We start from the raw sequence: 21,563 nt of genomic DNA, 5'->3' as shown, positions 1-21,563 counted from the left end.
AATCCGCGAACATAATCGCGAAATCCGCGAACATAATCGCCAAATCCGCGAACAAAATCGCGAAATCTGGTAGAATTGAATCTTCCCCGAAGTGTAAAGGAGGAGGAGGTTGAGATTTTTGGCGGTCGGATCTTTCGCGTAACTGTCGCCATCCGGGAATAGAATGGACAGCTCTTCCTGAGAATAGAATAAAATTAATAGAATGGAATAGAATTGATAGAACAGACCATGTTCCTACTGCTAGAATGAGATCGAACTCCCGCAGTCTAAACAAGGTTTTATGTATACTATCCGGCATGCAGGTACAGGTACAAAATAGAATAGGTAATAATTTCAGAATAGAATAAGGACTTTTAGAGTCATTTTTCATTCCAGTCAACTTTTTTTTGAAGAGATTTGACAGAGGGAACTGTAACTGCTAAGGTCTTATGGTCCCGAAAGCAAAGAGGGAAGGAAAACAGGATAGAAGAAAGTCAGCTGTTCCAAGAACGAACCTTATCCCACTTCACTGCACTTCAATCCTTACCTGGTGTTTTCGTTTCTCCTCTTCAATCCGTCGCGCATACTTCTCCGTCACGTTATTTCGCGACTTCTGCACTGCTATGGTCTTATCGTCCCGAAATCGAAGAGAGAAGGAAGACAGGATAGGAAAAAGCCAGCCGTTCCGAGAACGAACATTATAATCAGGATAAAATCCGCCCCGGGCGGGAATCGAACCCGCGGCCTAGCGCTTACAAGGCAGACGCACTACCAACTAAGCGAACTAGGCTGGCTAGGTAAACATTAAATCTGTTTTTCTTAAAAGTCAACTCTCGGCTTCTCTCCCTTTGCTATTTCACCGCTTTAATTACAAAATTTGCTAATACTGGGTGGCACTGATAGATTGTTGCCGCTTTTGGTCTTGTGGTTGTTGTTGGCTTTGCCAGAAGTTTTCTTCTTAAGCCTGCAAATTACAAGGGATGATCATTGTGAGCTAGTGATAATGACCTTTTTTGCAACTTAAAAAAAAAAAAAAAAAATCCCTCAAGAGATAAAGGCTTTATGATATTATAGCTACTAAGGTACTATAACTTACTAATCAGTTGTTAAAATGATCTTATTGAAACAAGCACCCTGATAATCTACACAAGTTGAGTGCATATCCACTTAGTCAGCAATTCATTACTTCACATAAGGGTACCTACTTATACATTTTACATTAAGTACAGAGAAGAAGTTCAAAGCTTATAACCAAAATTATATTTTCTATCTTTGATTATTTAGACCTTATAACTATTTTTCATGTAGATGATTTCTTGAGGTAGGTAGGTAGGTAGGGAGGTACCACCAATTTGATCACATACAGATGTTTCTCTATTTTGATATCAAGAATGTTGTTGTTGTTGTTAACATTGGCGACTACATCTCCGTCTCCAGGCCCAGGAGCCAAGAGAGAAGGAAGACAGGATAGGAGAAAGCCAGCCGTTCCGAGAACGAACATTATCCCATCAGGATAAAATCCGCCCTGGGCGGAAATCGAACCCGCGGTCTGGCGCTTACAAGGCAGACGCACTACCAACTAAGCTAACTAGGCTGGCCAATTACAGTTGAAATCATACGAAGCATATTTTATTTTTTACCCTGTACAAGCGGAAAATTATTGTAAATAAAATAAATTGGTGTTATATTACTATACTCATATGAGAAAATTATTGTAAATAAAATAAATTGGTGTTATATTATTATACTCGTATAGAAATTATAACTACTATCCATTTTGTGTTCTCTTTTTCTGTAAGGAGAGGAGGGTAGTTTAGGCTGGTATTACTGACCATCCTTTTAGAGGTAGTTCGGCACTTGATAGATTAGTTTTCTTATGCTTATACATGGAAACATCTAGGCCTTAGTCCCTTAAAGGTAGTGTTTGACTGGAGGGTTCGTTGTCCAAGCTTATTCTGCAGTAAAACTAGCTCTCAAGTCTAAAAGTTTAGACCAAAAGATGCTCGGGAATACTAGCCTTTATTAGTGAAATGAATTTCAAGATATTTATAGAAAACAATAACAGGGAAGAAATTATTTATTTCTCGTCAAACTAATGCATGCAGCCATTTGAAACAGGTCTGTAAAAGCTGTCTCATTTGAAATAGGGAATAGTTAATTGGTAATCTAATAATTAGATTGAATTTTATTACTTCTGCATAAATCAGAATGGTTATTTAATGTAAAAGGTTTCTTGTTCAAAAACCCTTCGAATAATTTGGAATTTCCAATAACTAAGTACTTTAGAAAGGCTGGAAAATACGTGAAAGAGAGAGATATAGAGAGGAAAGGGGAAAAGGGGAGAGAGAGAGAGACCAAATTTGTTCCCAGGGTCTAAAAACTCTAAATTTTAATAAGCGCACATTTATTTGATTTTTTCTTAATTTTTTTCCCTTAGGGTAAAAATATTTAGCTATCTACACATTGAAATATTTTATCTAAAAACAAATACTTTACAGAGAACTTAGAAATAAAAAATAGGTAAAATAGATTGGTAATAATTTACAGAAAGAATACGTTTCCTAAATGACCCGTGGCGAGAGAATTCAGTGATCAGAAAAATCACTCCCAAAAAAGGCGGACATTGGATGTTTACAAAAATAGCAACGTAGACCTACTAAAGGAAGTACAGTTTTCCCGACTGCAACAAGTTGGGTAAAATGTATACAGTATGAGCTTTCTCAAGTCAAAGTTAAAGTTGAAATGAACCCCCGCACACAAGGCGATAGACATGAAGTAGTTTTCGAAATTCGCTCGACCCCGTAACAAATACATGGGGCTTCAAAAGCGGTCCAAAACTGCGGTCTAAGCTTCACTTGCGCCCATACTTATCACGGATCACCTGAATTCTCCGGCCAAAGGCCACACGGGGCCGGCCCTGCGGCACAGAGGGCCGCATCTACTGAACGAAGCTCACCGAGGCGGCGTGACTCAGGAGGGCTTTGGCAGCGGTTTCCGTTTCTATATGTAGTTCACAAATGTGACAAGGATGCAACACAAAACGTTTGGTTAAGATGGTTGCTGCGGTTGGCGGTATTTTGACCGCTTTTTGGCGGTTTTGGCAAATGTGACGAGAAACAAGTTCCCGTAGGCATCAAAGATTTCAATAACTACGTAAACTTTGAATCAATCAACAAAGGACTAGTTGATAAACTACTCAAACAACAAGAGTACAAAGTTCGACATTCAATATCCCTGAATGATGATTCCTTCAAAAACGGCGAATACAGGAATAGACAAAAATGCGACATTTGTAAAAGCGTTCGGCCAAATGATTTGAAAGCTTTTCAAAGAACGCACCAATGTTTTGAGCATACACATAGCTGCTGTCAAGCGGGAAACCAAACACGATCGATTGTATTTGAAAAGTGTTTGCCAAGATCACATATGAATGAAGAATTTTACAAACTGCCGCCCAAGAGGGCTACCAACTCTTGTAAAAGCTTTGATCAGTTGAGCCCTACTGGCTGTCAAGCGGGAAACCAAACACGATCGATTGTATTTGAAAAGTGTTTGCCAAGTTCACATATAAATGAAGAATTTTACAAACTGCCGCCCAAGAGGACTACCAACTCTTGTAAAAGCTTTGATCAGTTGAGCCCTACCACTAAACTCGATCGGTCAGAAAGGAACACAAAAGACTATTCAAAACAGAGGAAGAACTCTCAAACATATCAAACCCTAGATGAGAACCAAACACGATCGATTGTATTTGAAAAGTGTTTGCCAAGTTCACATATAAATGAAGAATTTTACAAACTGCCACCCAAGAGGGCTACTAACTCTTGTAAAAGCTTTGATCAGTTGAGCCTTACTACCAAACTCGATCAGTCAGAAAGGAACACAAAAGACTATTCAAAACAGAGGAAGAACTCTCAAACATATCAAACCCTAGATGAGATCAAAACTCTCAAAAGTCCAAAAGAAAAATTGAACGTTCAGCATGAAAAATATGAAAAGGCAGACGCGAGGATCGTTCAAATAATCAACAACAGATTTGAAATTGTCCATCCAGATCAAAACCAAAGTGATGAGACTTTCAACCAAGATACAAACGATCTATCCAACTTTACTCAAAAGACAAACGCTCAAAGATGTTACTGCTCAACTAGAAACAAACACAGTCCATCCAGATCAAAACCAAAGTGATGAGACTTTCAACCAAGATACAAACGATCTATCCAACTTTACTCAAAAGACAAACGCTCAAACATGTTACTGCTCAACTAGAAACAAACGCGGCCTGTTACGTCGAAAGTCATTCGATCTGACCATGTATACCAGCCGAGAAAATCAGCTGCACCGGAAATATTTCGGGAAACTCAAGAGGGGGCACATGGCGCGCCGAAAATCGTGCGATTTTGGGCAAATCTGGGACGAGAGTCGACTCCCGTCGACAACTCAAAGGACACAGGACGTCGGTACAACTGTTGGGAACGGAAGAACCAAGCGGTGTTGGTCGAACGAATCGATCGTTGAAAAGGACCTGTGTAGCATTTTTGAAAACCCCATGACAGCTTACAACTTCCAAACACAGAATCTCATAGAAGTACAAAAAAAGAACAGATTTGAAGCTCTCTTTGAACACAAATATGAAGCGGACTGTGTAGCATTTTTGAAAACCCCATGACAGCTTACAACTTCCAAACACAGAATCTCATAGAAGCACAAAAAAAGAACAGATTTGAAGCCCTCTTTGAACACAAATATGAAGCGGATGCGCTCGGAAATGCCGCGCAGATCGTCTCGACAAATGTGTCAGATTTGGCTGAAAAAAAAGGGGGGGGGAGATTAGGCGGATATCATCTTAAAACGGAGAAACATCAAACTATACAGAGCTAAAAAAAAAAAATGTAATTTTATTTAATTGGAGGAATATACATCAAGTAACAAGTAATTAAAGGCTGAAGTTTCAATTTGTTTCCTTTTGCCTCATTCAGCAAAATTTGAATCAACCTGTATCCTATGTCGCTGCTTGCTTGCTTGCTATGCGAAATCTCTAACACTCAAGCTAAGAAACATTAGGCGTGTTGACTATCTGGACAAATCCCCATCACGAAACGTTCAAGTATTATCTGAACTTTACCTGCAGATTTCTTGATAGCGTCTATTTCGGATTTGAGGGGTTTCACATCCTGGGGTGTGATGGAGTTTTGTATTCTCAGGATGAGAGTCTGACACGCACTCCAAAGGGCCTGACTGTGTTGGACTGCTTCTTCTGCATAGGCTCGCTCTGCAAATAGAAAATAAAGAAACCGAGTCAGAAGTGGATTAGATACAGCAAGACATTGGAACAAACCACAATGCAGAATGGATCGGAATCAGAGCAATAAATAAAGAGATTTTTATTTTCGAAGATTTTTAAAGGTAACTTGAAAACTATAAACACATTTAGAAAACCAACTGAAAAGGTCGTATGATGGGTACATTTTCCACTTGAACACAGGATGAAATGGAGAACTAAAAATCATCTTCCAAAGAACAAACCGAAAGAACTGAGCATGAGCAAGGAATCTAAATATTTGAAAATAATCATAAAAACACAAGGCTATGAGCAATATCATGAGAAAGTATCAAAAGACATCATAAGAAAACGAAGGAATAGTTAGCTAGAAAGAGAGTAAAAAATATAGGCTTGGGCAAACGCATGCATACTGCAAAAATCTGATCGGGCGAGGCGTTGAACTTGGGGTCGTTCACGTGGGACTTCAGATTTTCGATACTCTTCCTGAAACATATTATAGAGAGATTATATTTGCTTAAGGCGTGATCTGGAAGAAACAAAGGTATAACTGCAAAAACATCGCGTTTAAAGTTTTTAGCTAGCATAGTTAGCTTGGTTAGTAGCGTATCTGCCTTGTGAGCGCTAGGCCGAAAACGCAGGTTCAATTCCTGCTAGGCACGGATTTCATCCTGAACGGATAATGTTCGTCCTCGGAATGGCTAGCTTTCTCCTATCCTGTCTTCCTTCTCTCGTCGATTTCGGGCCGATAAGACCTTAGCAGTTAAAGTTCCCTCTGTCAAACCTCTTTTTTTTTTACTTTTTATTAAAAATATAACGAATTTGTCTGTAAAATATAAAAGACTTTTTTTACAATGGCCTTTTTTTCACCAAGTTCTATAAGTTTATGGTAGGTTTCACCAATGACTTAATCAGCGATTCCACTAATGGGAGGATTTTTAATGATCCAAACAGGAGTTTTTAAAAACGCCTCTTTTTGGGTGATTTAACACTCTCTCATTAGTGAAATCACCGTCGTTTTTATTTCGTAGCAATGAAACAACTGCTACATTAGACGCATGTGGTCTGTGTTGTAGCATGCCCATCCCGTAGTATGCCTCTCATCAGATGGGCGAGGAGAGACACGATACTTGGATTGAAAGACATGGATTTAAAGAATATGCCTCGAAGTTCTTAGAGGGAACTATATCAACGGAGGTCTTATCATCCCGAAGGAGAGAAGGACTGGACAGGAGAAAGTCAGCTGTTCCGAGAACGAACAGTTTAAAAAAAAGTTCGCCCTGGGCGGGAATTCAACCCGCGTTCTAACGCTTCCTAGGCAAGCACGCTACTGACGTTACCCTCCAAGCTAGCTTGGCTGACTTCCTCCGTTTTTTATAGTTCCCTCTACCAAAAAGAAAAGTTTCAGTTGAAGCTTTTCTAAAAAAAAGCTTTAAAAAAATCTATTCTATTTCATAGGATAGGATAGGATGGGGTCCGAATTCTGAGCAAGTTTGACAATCGGGTGGTGTTGGTTATTGATGCAATTGTGGAGAGACCCTACGTTAACCATTACACCACTTAGGTTCTAATTCTATTCTATTGTATTCTTCTTCCTAGCCTTTTTCTATTTAAATAGGGTTGGCCTTCTTTTTCTATTCTATTCCATTCCATTCCATAGGATGGCGTACGAATTCTGAGCAAGTTTGACAATCGGGTGGTGTCGGTTATTGATGCAAGTGTGGAGAGACCCAATGACAGAAGTGGCTGGTCAGAGCTGTCCAAACAAAACCCAAATTCTCTTAGATGGAAAGTCTAAATTTCTAAAACACCAAACCCAAATCAAAACATCTAAAGATGGTTTCTTACATACCTTGTGAAGAAGTGGCAGGAGATGATGAAGTACTGGGTGCTTCAGACTCAAATTTGAAACCGGTAAGGTCTTCTATTTTCCCCAAGGTGCTGAAAATAAAACAAAGAAATAATCTGGTGATACAACTCATTTCAAATTTGAAAACCTAAAGAAATGGTTAAAAATATGAGAATGAAATTTTATAATAAAAGTCCTAGATGGGTAGAATACTGTGCCAGCCCGATAAGACACAAGACACAATACTGCTCAACTAAAATCTTATCTAAATACAATCTGCAGAGAATTAGTGCAATCAGTAGTTATTTGATTTGTCCCCATTAATTCAAGTCTACTTACTTGAATTAATGAGTCTGGCTGAGGGACTATAAACAGAGAGTAGATCAGCGACTAGCTAGGGGACTATAAACAGAGAGTAGACTAGTCCAAATGAGTGTGAAGGGCATCCCACTCAGAAAATTTTGTTTAGCCAAAACCAGTTGGCTTCAAAGCGATCACTCTAAAGCTGATTGAGAGACCGAAAACAAACGCCGACCCCATCTGAACATGGGAAAAGGCGAAGAAGAATTCAAGTCTACTTACTCAGTTTTGATAGTTTCCACCTCATGCTTGATATCTTCATACTTGTTCACAACCACATCAACAACGGACACTCCCTTCTCCTCAGTGACAACTTCGATGAATTTATCCGAACCTGGTAAGTTCTCTTCGAGCCAGAGTCGGAAGTCTTTGTCAAACTTGGCATATGCCACAACACCTCCTACGGTCACACTGGTGAATCCCAGAGTGTAGAGAATTGGGTGGCCACTGAAAAATAAATAAATAATCATTGTCGGTAGGTAAGTATAAAGGATTTTTTTTTACTAACAAATAGGGGTGTTTGTTATTCTGTTTGAGGAGAGACCATCAGTAGGTAATTAAAATGTTCAAAGTTCTCAAATCTTTGGGAATCTTATGATGGAAGCCCCAAGAGCATCAGGGTTTGTAGTTGCACATTTATTCCTATTACCAACCTTTTCTTTTTTCCTCCTCCTGAGTAACACCTTGAGAGGGAAGCATTGCAAGTGTTTGTAGATTTCAGTAACCTTTCAGGGACCTGAAAAGAGTAAAAAAATGAACATAACAACAAGGTTTTGATTGGCAGGCAAAACAACTGGACGGGAATATTTTTGGACACCAGTGGTGTTTGTACAAGGCCAGTAGTTGTCTACTAGTCCCATCTAATCCAGCAAGAAGAGTAATAGGTAGGGGTCAGATGTCAGATCATTTTTATTTTTTGATGACAAGAAAGTACCTATGTTTTTTTGTCAATGTAAGTACTCGCGACATATAACAGACAAAACCTCTGGGAGTTGAGGAAGGGTTCAGTCCCAAGATATTGGTTGGTAGGCAGGTACTTCATTATCTCACATCTTCTTATCAGTTGGTGATAAGAACCATAGGGCAAGGTAGAAAATTCAATCAACATGAATGTCAAATTAAGAAAACACCTAAATAACCTCAAACCATAGAGTTTTTACTCTGTACTTCATTATCTCACATCTTCTTATCAGTTGGTGATAAGAACCATAGGGCAAGGTAGAAAATTCAATCAACATGAATGTCAAATTAGGAAAACACCTAAATAACCTCAAACTATAGAGTTTTTACTCTTATCCAAAGCAAGTGATGTAGGACTTACCTTTTTGAAGGGGAGGAGATTTTTACATGCTACTATTCGGTACATTGTTAATTATTCACGAAAACTATCCCTACACGGGGATTTTGGATTAATTTTCCGGAAAATTGACACCGATTTGCGAAGACGGACAGCCAGAGGGAAAGAGGGGGAAATTTTGGAAAATTTCAAAAGTAAATAAAAAATCAGTGATGCACTTAATAATAGTAATTTTTCTGGTAAAAAATCTTACGGTTGGTTAACTTGTATAAGCACTCTACGCACGGCGCTCAATTTTCAACGTGATTTTCGTATGTGAAGAAGAAATTTTTGGAGTTTTCATGAAACAGGCCCCAAGATTTGAGTTTTCCCGCTGTTAAATCGATGCGTGTTTTTTGTTTTCTCAAAATCAGCTGATTTGCTTTCAGAAGAAACATTTGATAAGGAGTTTTTCCAATAAATTTTCTTTTTCGTCTTGGAAAATTAATCATTTTCCTGAAATTTCCCTAGATCTTTTCTGTGTAGTTACCTACTGTTTTAAATGTAATTCAATTTTAAACCATCCTCGTGAGAATAGAAAATCATTATGTACTCTTAAGCATCAAGAATCTCTCACTGGAAAACAAGCTTTTATGATGTCCATCCAGGATAGGTGTGTTTATGAAACTTGGTAAGTTCATCCAAAATGTAATCAACAGGAAGTCGAGGTTTAAACTTTAAAGGCCATGATCTTTAGGAGATGCAAAAGTCTTTCTGTATCTAATCCAGGCCAAGCTTTTATGATGTCCATCCAGGATAGGTGTGTTTATGAAACTTGGTAAGTTCATCCAAAATGTAATCAACAGGAAGTCGAGGTTTTAAACTTTAAAGGCCATGATCTTTAGGAGATGCAAGAGTCTTTCTGTATCTAATCCAGGCAATTGTATGTAGGTCCTTCAACCTATAACCTGGTCATTCCCATCCCTGACAATTTCAATGGGTCCCTTTCAGCCCAGTGTTTATAAAGTCCACCCCTTTTCAGCTTTTCTGAGTCATTCCTTGATGTCTTATGAAATTTCACACACCAAACTCAAATCAGTTTATTGAAGAATATGTGTTCCCTTGACATATTTCCAACAAGTTCCTTTGATAAGTAGGTAAGTAGTGTCCCCATAACAAAATTATTGGTGAAAAAAACGTTAGGCAGAGAGCCTGTAGGTAGGAATTATAGGTTGGCATTTTTCTAAAAAACACCAAGTATAGAGAGGTACTTGGGAACAATCTAACAGCAAAATTATTTTGATTCCAGAAGTGATGACACAATGTTAGTCAGACAAGTGACAATAATCTTGTGACCGAGTTATTCAAATAAACCAAAATGAGTTCACATCTCAAGAACATCAATTCCATAGCAGAAAATAAACACCTATTGGACCAAGACCAGTTAAACGGATTAAACAATAATGTCACAAATGACATCAACCTCCCACTGAATGAACTGCGGCTAACCGAACAATCCATGGAGGCCTACGGAGGGTCTGACTCCAATGTTAATAGATCTGACTACAAAAAATGTGATACTAGTGCTAGTTTTAATAGATGTGCTACCGTGGGCGAGGGCTTGGCTGAAGGAGTCGAAGGTTTGTCACTAACTGAAAAAAAAAAGAATAACAAGAAATTTTGATAAATAACTAGGTACATAAAAAAAACTGTAGTACCTAACTAAATGGGCAAAAAAAAACACAAAGCCCACAGATACCAAAGCTGTTCTAGCAAACCCCTAGAAAAACATGAAGAAAAAATTAAGGTTCTGGGTTCGAATCCCAGGCAGGACAGAAATTTTCTAACCAATCTGTGTATCTCTTTCCTGATACGATCATGTAGGTAGGTAGTTGTAAAAGAGTGCGTCCTGAACTCATGCTTTAAAAAAAATAATAATAATAATAATAATAATAATAATAATAAACAGTGTTTTCCCCATTAGGTGCGCTTTAACATTTGAAGTTTTAATTATTTGGATATCTGAGAGCCAAATGTTTCACTTACCTGTAACTTGTTGAGCAACTGGCTTTATTTCAACAGGTTTCTTTTCCACAACAGAAGGTGTTTCAGGCAAACTGGTTTTAATAGCTAAAATGAAACACCAAGACACATCGGAAAAAAAAACAGTCTATGTTAGCAGGCAGTTAGAGGGAAGCGCAAACTTTTGTATGAACAGTGAATAGAAATAGTAGCTACGATGGACTACTGATGCATTCCAGGTAAGCATACTGATGAGACTACTCATCAGAAAGTATGGGTTTGTGTACTGATGACTGGTCTGTATGTACTAATCTATGAAATTGACATAAATTACTTGAACATGCACATGTGCATTGATCAGTAATAGGTTTTGTAAGGAAAATGGAAAAGTGACTACTGTAACAAAAAATTAGTAAGCATACTGATGAGACTACTCATCAGAAAGTATGGGTTTGTGTACTAATGACTGGTCTGTATGCACTAATCTATGAAATAGATAGAAAGGTATAAATTACTCAAACATGCACATGTGTATTGATCAGTAATGGGTTTTGTAAGGAAAATGGAAAAGTGACTCTACTGTAACACAAAATTTACTTGAAAACAACACATTAGGTAGGAACATATAATTTTAAAAGACTATAAAGATAAGAAGGTAGATAGGTAGGTAATTATGTATGTAATTAACTTGTTCTTGACTTAAATCATGATAACTACCTCTCTTTTTTTACCCACTCATTCCATGTGTGGCGCAATATTCATACTATATTGACAACTCTTTTGTACTTAAATCTAGTTGATATGATTTATCTTGACTTCAAAAAGTCACATTGCATATTCCAATGCTAATTCCTCTCTATTAAAGAGGTGCTCTGAAACTGTTTGTATAATGGAACAACTTGTTTGAAGCTGACAGTCTAAATAAAGCACTACTTATACTTGGAGAAACGTGATAGGAAGTCTAGCTATGTGAAGAGTCATTGTAGAAATAGTAGCTATGATGGATTACTGATGCATTCCAGGTAAGCATATTGATGAGTCTACTCATCAGAAAGTATGGGTTTGTGTACTAGTGAGTCTACACAAAATAAATTCGTTCCAATGTTCTATTTTCAAAGTGATCTTTTCTTACTACATTAGAACTCCAACTCAACAGTTATGGTGGAAGAACTCTATTATTTTGTTACTTCCCCTGATTTGGGTTGTTGGAAAGCTACATTATAGTGTCGATATTACCAATATAGAGCTCGGGAACCCAGTCACTCGATTCGGCTTCCAGCACCCTACTTTATTTTATTTTTCTCAGTGTAATGTTTATCAAAGTTACGCCTGGTTGGTATGCGGATGGGTGGCCAACTGGGCAATTGCGTCCTGCTGGCGTTTCCCGGTCTCCGTCAGGTTGGGTGAAGTTAATGGGAATAGGTAATGGAAAGTCGTGTGATATTCTCACAATATTTTTTATCTTCTCCTGTCTTAGACCATCCTTTCCTCTTAAACTGCGAGAGTAAAGGGACTTTTCAGTTCTATGCTGGCAGTCGGTATAAACAAGATATTTTCTTTTCGAATCTATTCTATTCTTTCCCGCAGGTATTCTTCAACTACATGAAGACGCTCTGTTGATGTTTATCAAAGTTACGCCTGGTTGGTATGCGGATGGGTGGGCAACTGGGCAATTGCGTCCTGCTGGCGTTTCCCGGTCTCCGTCAGGTTGGGTGAAGTTAATCGGAATAGGTAATGGAAAGTCGTGTGATATTCTCACAATATTTTTCATCTTCTCCTGTCTTAGACCATCCTTTCCTCTTGGACTGCGAGAGTAAAGGGACTTTTCAGTTCTATGCTGGCAGTCGGTATAAACAAGATATTTTCTATTCTACTCACATAACTTACTCTGAAATAGTTCGCTCGTTTCCTCACAGTTCTTCTCCTCTTCGGTCCCCTCCTCTTCAAGAATACACTTATTATTCGTCGGTAGGTCATAGGTGAGCATACACTCTTCTCGCCATTTGTCCGCGTCCAAATCGAGAGTTCTAATTTTCTATTCGAATCTATTCTATTCTTTCCCGCAGGTATTCTTCAACTACATGAAGACGCTCTGTTGGAAATGGACTTCCTGCAGGGCGCACGGCCTATGAGGCGTTTGTGTGCTTCTGCAACTTCCTCAACAAGTCGGTCTTCTATGTGTTCTACTCGTTGAATATACGAATGGTGAGTGTCCTGTATTTCGTCTCGTGGCCGTATTTTGTGACTATTCTTTATTTATGTGATTCTTTCTTTCTTTTTTCCTTTCTCTCTTTCATTTGTCCATTCTTTCTTTCTTTATTTCATTATTCCATTCTTTCTTTTTTTTCGTACTTTCTCTATTTCTTTCATCCTTTCTTTATTTCAATCTTCCATTATTTTTTTCTTTTATCCATTCTTTCTTTTTTTTCTTCTTCTTCTTTTTTTCCTTCTTTCTTTCTTTTGTTTCTTTCTTTTTTTCTTCCTTGCTTTCTTTCTTTCTTTTATTCTATCTTTCTTCCTTTCGTTTCAGTCTTCCATTCTTTACCTAATTATTTTTATTCTCTCTTTCTTTCATTATTTAGCTAGTTCTTTTATTCTCTTTTTCCCTCGATTTCCTTTCAGATGCAAGCGTACTACGCGACGTACAACGACCTATTCAAGTACAACCTGCCCAAACTACACCGCCACTTCCACTCATGTGGCCTCACTCCTGATCTGTACCTGCTGGATTGGATATACACCCTGTTCTCGAAATGTCCGTGTCAATCTATAGGAAATCCTATGAAACGATACTGGAACACCACAAGTCCTATGTGTGAACCTGCGAATTCTGGATTGGTAGGCGAGTATCCAAATTCCTCACCAAACTACCTGACAACATGGATGCTGACAAGCTGTTCAAATCCATAGCCCAAATGTCCGTGTCAATCTATAGGAAATCCTATGAAACGATACTGGAACACCACAAGTCCTATGTGTGAACCTGCGAATTCTGGATTGGTAGGCGAGTACTGAACCGTATGCAGAAACTCACTAAGTTAGGCAAATGTCCGTGTCAATCTATAGGAAATCCTATGAAACGATACTGGAACACCACAAGTCCTATGTGTGAACCTGCGAATTCTGGATTGACAGGCTCGTACTGAACCGTATGCAGAAACTCACTAAGTTAGTCTCAAATTCTCAACCTATAAGAAATCCCTTAATTTAACTACTGGTAAATTAGTTATGTACCTTTATGCCCATATTTCAATTACTTGTTATTACTAGTTATTATAAGTAGTTTGTCAGTTATGGCAGTGAATACACAAGTATTTATGTACTTGTCTATTGAAAAATGTCATAAGTGTGTATTATTTATTTTTGTTCACTATAAGTACATATGTACCTATTCTAATTTAACTACTGGTAAATTAGTTATGTACCTTTATGCCCATATTTCAATTACTTGTTATTACTAGTTATTATAAGTAGTTTGTCAGAAATTGCAGTGAATACACAAGTATTTATGTACTTGTCTATTGAAAAATGTCATAAGTGTGTATTATTTATTTTTGTTCACTACAAGTACATGTAAGTAACTATTTTTTCAATTATCCTCCGCAGAAACGTGTTTGAGTGGAAAACCAGTTCCAGTTCCGACCTTGACTTGGCCTCACCAGGTCGGCCTCCCTCCAAAACCTCCTCCTCCTCATCAGGCCTCTTCAAATGGAACCTCTTCTCTCGTCATTTTGAGCCCCCCTGTATGGCGGACAATTCAGACGGTCTGAGCGTGCATTCTAACTCGTCCACCCTGTCTAATCATTCGATACCGCGGGACACTTCTCATGAGACACTCACTATAAGCAGTACAGCACTCATACCTCATGATAGACCTAAGGTAAGCAACCCCATCAGAGAAATAACATGGTGAATTTAAATCTTGAAAAATCTATGGGCCCTGTTTATGATTTTTTTATTTATTTTATTTTATCTAAAATTTTGAGTACCTCCTGAAATTCTTTAGGTACCTACCATAATCAAGGGCTGCATGCAAACTTACAGCTTCCTAGGTTAAAAGGGTGGCTTGGGACTTTTTAAAAAAGTGGCTTGGGACTTTATGAAAACAGTGTATACTTGGGTATTTCTTTAGGAAATCAAAAATTAAAATATTTATTTAATGAAAACATTTATTTTCTAGGAATTGCCCGCCAAATCGGAAGAAGAAAGGCTGAAGCACGAGAAAGAATATTTGAAAATGTTGGAGAACATCAAGAAGAAGGAAGAACAGGAGAGTAAGATGAAGAAGAAACAGCTCGAGTTGCAGCTGAAAAATGAGGAACAACAGGCGAACGCGGTGAAAATTTGGACACAGGTACTTAATGAATAATGAAACCCTTGAAGGAAATTCTTACTTTTTTCCACATTTAGCAAGAAATTCTCATTACTAAATGGGAAGTGTTGTGTCCCTTCTCGCCCGTCCGATGAGAGGCCTACCACGGGGTGGGCATGCTACGACACTGACGAGTCTAATGTTACAGTTGTTTCCCTGCTACGAAATAAAAACGGCTGTGAAACACTCATCTTTTTTTTTCTTCTTCTTCTTCTTCTTCTTCTTCTTCTTCTTCTTCTTCTTCTTCTTCTTCTTCAACTATTTGTCCTGAGAAGTACCTACATTTAGGTACTCTTGCTAACTATTAAGTAACCTATTTTACCTATCTACTTAAGTTTCTCTCTCCAGACTAGTTAGCTTGGAGGGTAGCTCGCCTGCCTTCTAAGCGCTAGATCGCGGGTTCAATTCCCGTCCGGGATGAAACAGATATGGTTCTTTCTCGGAACGGCTGGCGTTCTCCAATCCTGTCTTCCTCTCCTTGATTGTGATTCCACCCGGGACGGTTTTCGGGGAGGTAAAAAAAACTCATTTCTCTCCTCCATTTCAGGAAATTCTTCCTCATTGGGAGAGTATGCGAGGGTCCCGCAAAGCTCGGGATCTGTGGTGGAAGGGTCTACCTCCCTGTGTTCGGAGTAAGGTGTGGTATCTGTCCATAGGCAACGAACTGGGGATTACGCGACAAATCTACGACCAGTGTATGAAAGACGCTGAAGCTAGGTCCCAGGTAAACTACTCTGTCAACTGGATCAAATAATTTTACAGGCGACATTATCAATCATATTTGATATCTAAACAAAGGATCAATTTTATAATGTCAGTCAATGATGACTGTTACAATTACTGACAGTCCTCAAATGAAAATGTTCGGACCCAATGAGAAAATGTGTCAACTTAAAAACTTAATATTGAAGCTCGCGTATACATATCTGGTTTTTGATTTAATTGCTGCTACATAATTATGACCAACACTATGATGTAGTGTTCTGTGCAAGAGATAATATTGAAAATGTAAATCTTGTATCCACATCCGTTGAGGATGACAGTTAAATCTTCTCTTCCTTTCCACCTCTTTCTTCCATCTTAAGTAGGTAACTACAACAAACTCCCTAGATTTCAACAGATTAGTTGATTTAAGTTGGGCACCAGATTATTATACATACATACATACATACATAACCATTATCGTTCTATCCTTCAGGACAGGTCGATGAACAAAGCCCCTCCACCAGACTCTATTGCTATACCTTTGGTTAGCCTTTATATCTTCCCAGTTTCCTTGTTTCTTCCCAACATCAAACTTGATAGTGTCTTCATAACGATATCTTGGTCTTCCCTTAGGTCTTGTACCTTCCATTTCCATATCATAAACCTTCCTGACACTTCGTATTCTAACCAATATGTTTTCACATCAGCCCGGTGAAGAATTAGTTCTGTCTCATAAGGAATATATCTTCTCAATACTAGATGAACTATCACACACCAAACTTATCAAGAGTATGCAGGTAAGTGAATACAATCAACAATCAAATGTTGACACTTCGTATTCTAACCAATATGTTTTCACATGAACCCGGTGAAGAATTAGTTCTGTCTCATAAGGAATATATCTTCTCAATACTAGATGAACTATCACACACCAAACTTATCAAGAGTATGCAGGTAAGTGAATACAATCAACAATCAAATGTTGACACTTCGTATTCTAACCAATATGTTTTCACATGAACCCGGTGAAGAATTAGTTCTGTCTCATAAGGAATATATCTTCTCAATACTAGATGAACTATCACACACCAAACTTATCAAGAGTATGCAGGTAAGTGAATACAATCAACAATCAAATGTTGACACTTCGTATTCTAACCAATATGTTTTCACATGAACCCGGTGAAGAATTAGTTCTGTCTCATAAGGAATATATCTTCTCAATACTAGATGAACTATCACACACCAAACTTATCAAGAGTATGCAGGTAAGTGAATACAATCAACAATCAAATGTTGTACGACAACACGATCACCCAAATCCGTCTGGACATCAGTCGCACCTTCCCCCATCTGTGCCTCTTCCAGAACGAAGGCCCCTACTACAACACCCTCCACTATATGCTGGCCTCGTATGTCTCCTACAACACGCGAATCTCCTACGTCCAAGGGATGTCCTACATTTGCGCCCTGTTCATTTTGAACATCAGCACGGCCTATGAGGCGTTTGTGTGCTTCTGCAACTTCCTCAACAAGTCGGTCTTCTATGTGTTCTACTCGTTGAATATACGAATGGTAAGTGTCCTTTATTTGGTCTAATGGCCGTATTTTGTTACTATTCTTTCTTTATTTCATTTTTTTTCTTCTTTTCTTTTGTTCTTTCTTCCTTCCTTTCTTTATTTCATTCTTTATTTCTCTCATCCTATCTCTCTCTTTCTTTGTTTGTTTCTTTCTTCCTTTATTGCTCTTGTTTCATCCTTTTATTCTTTATTTTTTTCTTCCTTTCTCTTCCTCTCTTTTTCTTTGTTTCTTTCTTTCATTCATTCATTCTTTTCTTTCTTTCTTTAATTTTTTCATTCTTTTTTTCATTCATTCCTCCACTTCCTTCTTTTCATTCTTCCATTATTTCTTCCTTTTCCCTTTCTTCCATTCTTTCTTTCTTTTTTTTTCTTCCTTCCTTCCTTTATTTCTTTCTTTTCATCCTTTCTTTAATTCTATCTTCCTTCCATTTTTTTAATCCTGCATTCTTTCTCCCTTCCTTCCTGTCTTTGTTTCTTCCTGTCTTTCTTTATTTTCCTTCATTCCTTCCTTCATTCTTTCTTTCTCCCTTTCGTTTCATACTTCCATTCTTTATCTATTTCTTTAATTACCTCATTTACCTCGATTCATTTCCTTCCAGATGCAAGCGTACTACGCGACGTACAACGACCTATTCAAGTACAACCTGCCCAAACTACACCGCCACTTCCACTCATGTGGCCTCACTCCTGATCTGTACCTGCTGGATTGGATATACACCCTGTTTTCCAAAGCCATGGGCCTGGATTTGGTCTGCAAGATTTGGGACCTGGTCATGCGAGATGGGGAAGTGTTTATTTTCCGAGCTGCCTTAGGTGAGTACCTAGTGAATTAGGTCAACCTCAGTGGTGTACACTGAGAAAAAAATTAATGATAGAGTGCCACTAGTATGGGGAAGTGTTTATTTTCCGAGCTGCCTTAGGTGAGTACCTAGTGAATTAGGTCAACCTCAGTGGTGTACACTGAGAAAAAAATTAGTGATAGAGTGCCACTAGTTATGGTGGAAAAACTCTATTATTTTGTTAAGTACTTCCCCTGATTTGGGTTGTTGGAAAGCTACATTATAGTGTCGATATTACCAATATAGAGCTCGGGAACCCAGTCACTCGATTCGGCTTCCAGCACCCTATTTTATTTTATTTTTTCTCAGTGTAATGTTTATCAAAGTTACGCCTGGTTGGTATTCGGATGGGTGGCCAACTCTCCGTCAGGTTGGGTGAAGTTAATCGGAATAGCAATAGGTAATGGAAAGTCGTGTGATATTCTCACAATATTTTTTATCTTCTCCTGTGTTAGACCATCCTTTCCTCTTAGACTGCGAGAGTAAAGGAACTTTTCAGTTCTATGCTGGCAGTCGGTATAAACAAGATATTTTCTATGCTAAAGTCAGCTCCCATGGCGTAGTGGTCACTGCACTCGCCTTGCACGCAAGAGCGGAAAGCTACATTATAGTGTCGATATTACCAATATAGAGCTCGGGAACCCAGTCACTCGATTCGGCTTCCAGCACCCATATAATAGCAGAAATATGGAAATATGCAGAAATCAGTACTATAGAAAAAATAAAGGAAATTATGAAACAAATTTGGGAAACTGAAAAAATTCCGGAAGAATGGAAAACAGCACTCATCCATCCCCTTCACAAAAAAGGTGACAAGGCTGATCCCAACAATTACAGGGGAATTTCTCTTCTTCCTGTAACATACAAAATTTTATCAAAAGCCTTATTAAATCGATTGGAATGTCAATTAGATCAATGTATTGGAGAATACCAGGGTGGGTTTCGTAAAGGGAGATCATGTGTGGAACAAATACTGAACTTAAAGCTGATTATCAAATATAGAAGGTTAAGAAACAAAGATATTTATGTAACCTTTGTAGATTTTAAAAAGGCTTACGACTCCATTGACCGTGAGACCTTATTCAATATCTTAGAAGAATATGGAGCTGATGCTAAAACTGTTGCCATTATCAAAGAATCCCTCCAAGCAACTAAATCAAAAATCAAATTCATGGGAGATATATCTAATCCCTTTGAAATAAAAACAGGAGTCCGACAAGGTGATGGATTGTCCCCCCTGTTATTCAACTGCGTCTTAGAAAAGGTCATAAGAGAATGGAGAATAATATCAAAAGAAGTAGGCATACAAACTGTTAGAATTGGTGTAAAGAAAGATGATTTAGAAATCGATTGTTTGGCTTTTGCTGACGATCTCGCAATATTTGCTGAAAATATAGGCGATGCAAAAAAACAAATTGACATATTAAAAGAAGTTGCAGAAAAAACGGGTTTACAAATTTCATTCGAAAAGACAGAGTTCATATCAAGTAACACCAAAGCCCCTAAAGAAATGAAGACCAAATATGGAACAATAAATAGGGTTGAAAAGTTTAAATATCTTGGTGAGATCATCCAAGCAAATGCTTCAGATAAAGAAGCCAACATCAAACGATCTGCCAAAATGGAAACTGCCTTCCAATTGACCAGGAATTTCTACAACAAAAAATCAATTTCAACAAATGCTAAAATCAGACATTATCAAACTGTAATAAAACCCGAAAGCCTTTATGCCTCAGAATGTCTTAGTATGCATACAAAAAACCAACTTGAAGAATTGGAAAAGAAAGAAAGAAAAATTGTAAGACGGATTCTAGGAGCAAGATTTGACAATGGGATATGGAAATTGAGGAGTAATCAAGAAGTATACCAGAAAGTTGAAAAAATAAGTACAACAATGAGAAAAAGAAGAGCAACATTCTACGCACATATCAAGAGGATGGATGACAACAGGCTCACAAAGAAGATTTTCAATTACTTCGATAAAAGACCTAAAACTCAAGTGACCTGGTTTGCAGAGGTAAAGAAAGATTTAGAAGAAATAGGAATATCAGAGGAGGATGTGATCAACAGAAATGTGTTCAGACAGAAAATGGAGAAATTTTCAGTGTTCCAGGATAAACCAAAGAAGAAAAGTGGTGTGACATGGACTGAAGAAAGGAAGTTATAACATGCAGAACGGATGAAGAAATATTGGAAGGAACGCAAAGAACGGAGAATCATAAATTAAGTTATTTTTCGTAGTCCTTTGTAGGCTAAACTCGATTAAAAAAAAAAATAAATAAATAAATAAAAAAAATCTTTCCATGGGACTGGAAAAAAAAGACTATGTATAGAAAACCAAATGAATTTGGTGTAGTTTAATTCACCTCAGGAGAAATCTCATATTTTTATATACCTACCTTCTTTTTGTCCCTTTTTTCATGTTTCATAACTTATTTTGCTCTCTATCTTCTACTTTTAGTTTTATTTACAGTTCCCATTTATCTTTCTAGTATACAGTAGAACCTCGATTATTTCAACTAATTGGGACCGGGGGTAGTTGAAATGATCGAGGTTGAAATGCTCACTTTCTATGATCTTTTCCTATGATCAGATAGGATATCCTTTGAAAGATAGAAAAAAACAATGGATTTTGGAGTTGAAATAATCGAGATTCTACTCTGTATTTAACTTTTTATTGTTTTTTAACACTTTGAGTGTTACATTAGTCATATACAATTATACATATGACTGAGACCACATATTCCGAAACTAGGCACCTACACCTTTTCTGGTTGATCACTTAAGGTGTTAAGCATGCTATTGCATCGCTGCGTCCTAACCAAAATTGGTTTTGAAGTTAACCCCATATGCCTCATTTACAGAACAGTTAAAGGGCTTATTTACTAAGGAAAACAAGGGTTAATTAATAACTTAGTAGTTAGAATCCCAACTTTTTTTTCAATATCCCAACATAATCTTTCTACTTTCCAATTTGATTTTATATAGTTCCCCCCCCCCTTTTTGCCTAACTAAGTTGTGTATTTTCCTTTTGGAATTTCTCCTCTTCTGAAGCTCTCATCCCCAACTTTTTAGTCCGCCCTTCCTTTATTAAATTACAATAGTAATAATAAAAGGTATAGTGGACGGACTGTTGTATTCGCTTCGGTGTCGTCTGTGTGTCTGTCCCCATAGAAGGATTTATCCAAACCTGGTCGACCTATATATCAAATTAAAGGCCTTTTTACGAGGAAAACGAAAGTGGTGGTGCAAATTTTGTCCAGAGAACCATAAAGCCAAAAAACCAAAAAAACTGGTTTT

General features: G+C 37.8%; 2 protein-coding genes and 3 long non-coding RNA genes across 5 annotated transcripts in view; 2 read left to right on the top strand and 3 right to left on the bottom strand.

Moving 5' to 3' along the window:
• LOC103516929 (MICOS complex subunit Mic60) overlaps nucleotides 1-8,952 on the bottom strand; it is a 15,634-nt gene extending 6,682 nt beyond the window's left edge. Inside the window, exons 1-3 of the mRNA XM_026829205.1 lie at nucleotides 8,791-8,952; nucleotides 8,123-8,205; nucleotides 7,692-7,916 (exon numbers count right to left, since the gene is read on the bottom strand). Coding sequence (XP_026685006.1) covers nucleotides 7,692-7,916; nucleotides 8,123-8,205; nucleotides 8,791-8,835 — 353 coding nt within the window. The 5' untranslated portion in view covers nucleotides 8,836-8,952. The remainder of the gene's footprint in view (nucleotides 1-7,691; nucleotides 7,917-8,122; nucleotides 8,206-8,790) is intronic.
• Nucleotides 66-598, bottom strand: LOC113470629. Its single transcript, XR_003393610.1, has 2 exons — nucleotides 527-598; nucleotides 66-177 (listed from the first exon to the last, which is right to left on the bottom strand). It is a non-coding gene; the product is annotated as an uncharacterized LOC113470629 (long non-coding RNA).
• Nucleotides 8,953-9,209: 257 nt separating the features above from the next.
• LOC113470630 lies at nucleotides 9,210-10,282 on the top strand. Its single transcript, XR_003393611.1, has 2 exons — nucleotides 9,210-9,436; nucleotides 10,055-10,282. It is a non-coding gene; the product is annotated as an uncharacterized LOC113470630 (long non-coding RNA).
• Nucleotides 10,283-10,362: 80 nt separating this feature from the next.
• LOC113470631 lies at nucleotides 10,363-10,885 on the bottom strand. Its single transcript, XR_003393612.1, has 2 exons — nucleotides 10,792-10,885; nucleotides 10,363-10,397 (listed from the first exon to the last, which is right to left on the bottom strand). It is a non-coding gene; the product is annotated as an uncharacterized LOC113470631 (long non-coding RNA).
• Nucleotides 10,886-11,823: 938 nt separating this feature from the next.
• The window catches only part of LOC103516930 (TBC1 domain family member 12-like), an 11,000-nt gene continuing 1,260 nt past the window's right edge, over nucleotides 11,824-21,563 (top strand). Inside the window, exons 1-13 of the mRNA XM_008481921.3 lie at nucleotides 11,824-11,839; nucleotides 12,355-12,408; nucleotides 12,884-12,972; nucleotides 13,390-13,573; nucleotides 13,615-13,735; nucleotides 14,374-14,647; nucleotides 14,948-15,121; nucleotides 15,687-15,875; nucleotides 16,552-16,641; nucleotides 16,739-16,798; nucleotides 16,949-16,955; nucleotides 17,118-17,419; nucleotides 18,024-18,237. Coding sequence (XP_008480143.2) covers nucleotides 11,824-11,839; nucleotides 12,355-12,408; nucleotides 12,884-12,972; nucleotides 13,390-13,573; nucleotides 13,615-13,735; nucleotides 14,374-14,647; nucleotides 14,948-15,121; nucleotides 15,687-15,875; nucleotides 16,552-16,641; nucleotides 16,739-16,798; nucleotides 16,949-16,955; nucleotides 17,118-17,419; nucleotides 18,024-18,237 — 1,774 coding nt within the window. The remainder of the gene's footprint in view (nucleotides 11,840-12,354; nucleotides 12,409-12,883; nucleotides 12,973-13,389; nucleotides 13,574-13,614; nucleotides 13,736-14,373; nucleotides 14,648-14,947; nucleotides 15,122-15,686; nucleotides 15,876-16,551; nucleotides 16,642-16,738; nucleotides 16,799-16,948; nucleotides 16,956-17,117; nucleotides 17,420-18,023; nucleotides 18,238-21,563) is intronic.

This window comes from Diaphorina citri, unplaced genomic scaffold (genome assembly GCF_000475195.1).
Source record: "Diaphorina citri unplaced genomic scaffold, Diaci psyllid genome assembly version 1.1 scaffold1704, whole genome shotgun sequence".
Taxonomy (NCBI): domain Eukaryota; kingdom Metazoa; phylum Arthropoda; class Insecta; order Hemiptera; family Psyllidae; genus Diaphorina; species Diaphorina citri.
The sequence above is the reverse complement of the archived record's forward strand: the minus strand, read 5'-3'. Positions and strand labels throughout refer to the sequence as shown.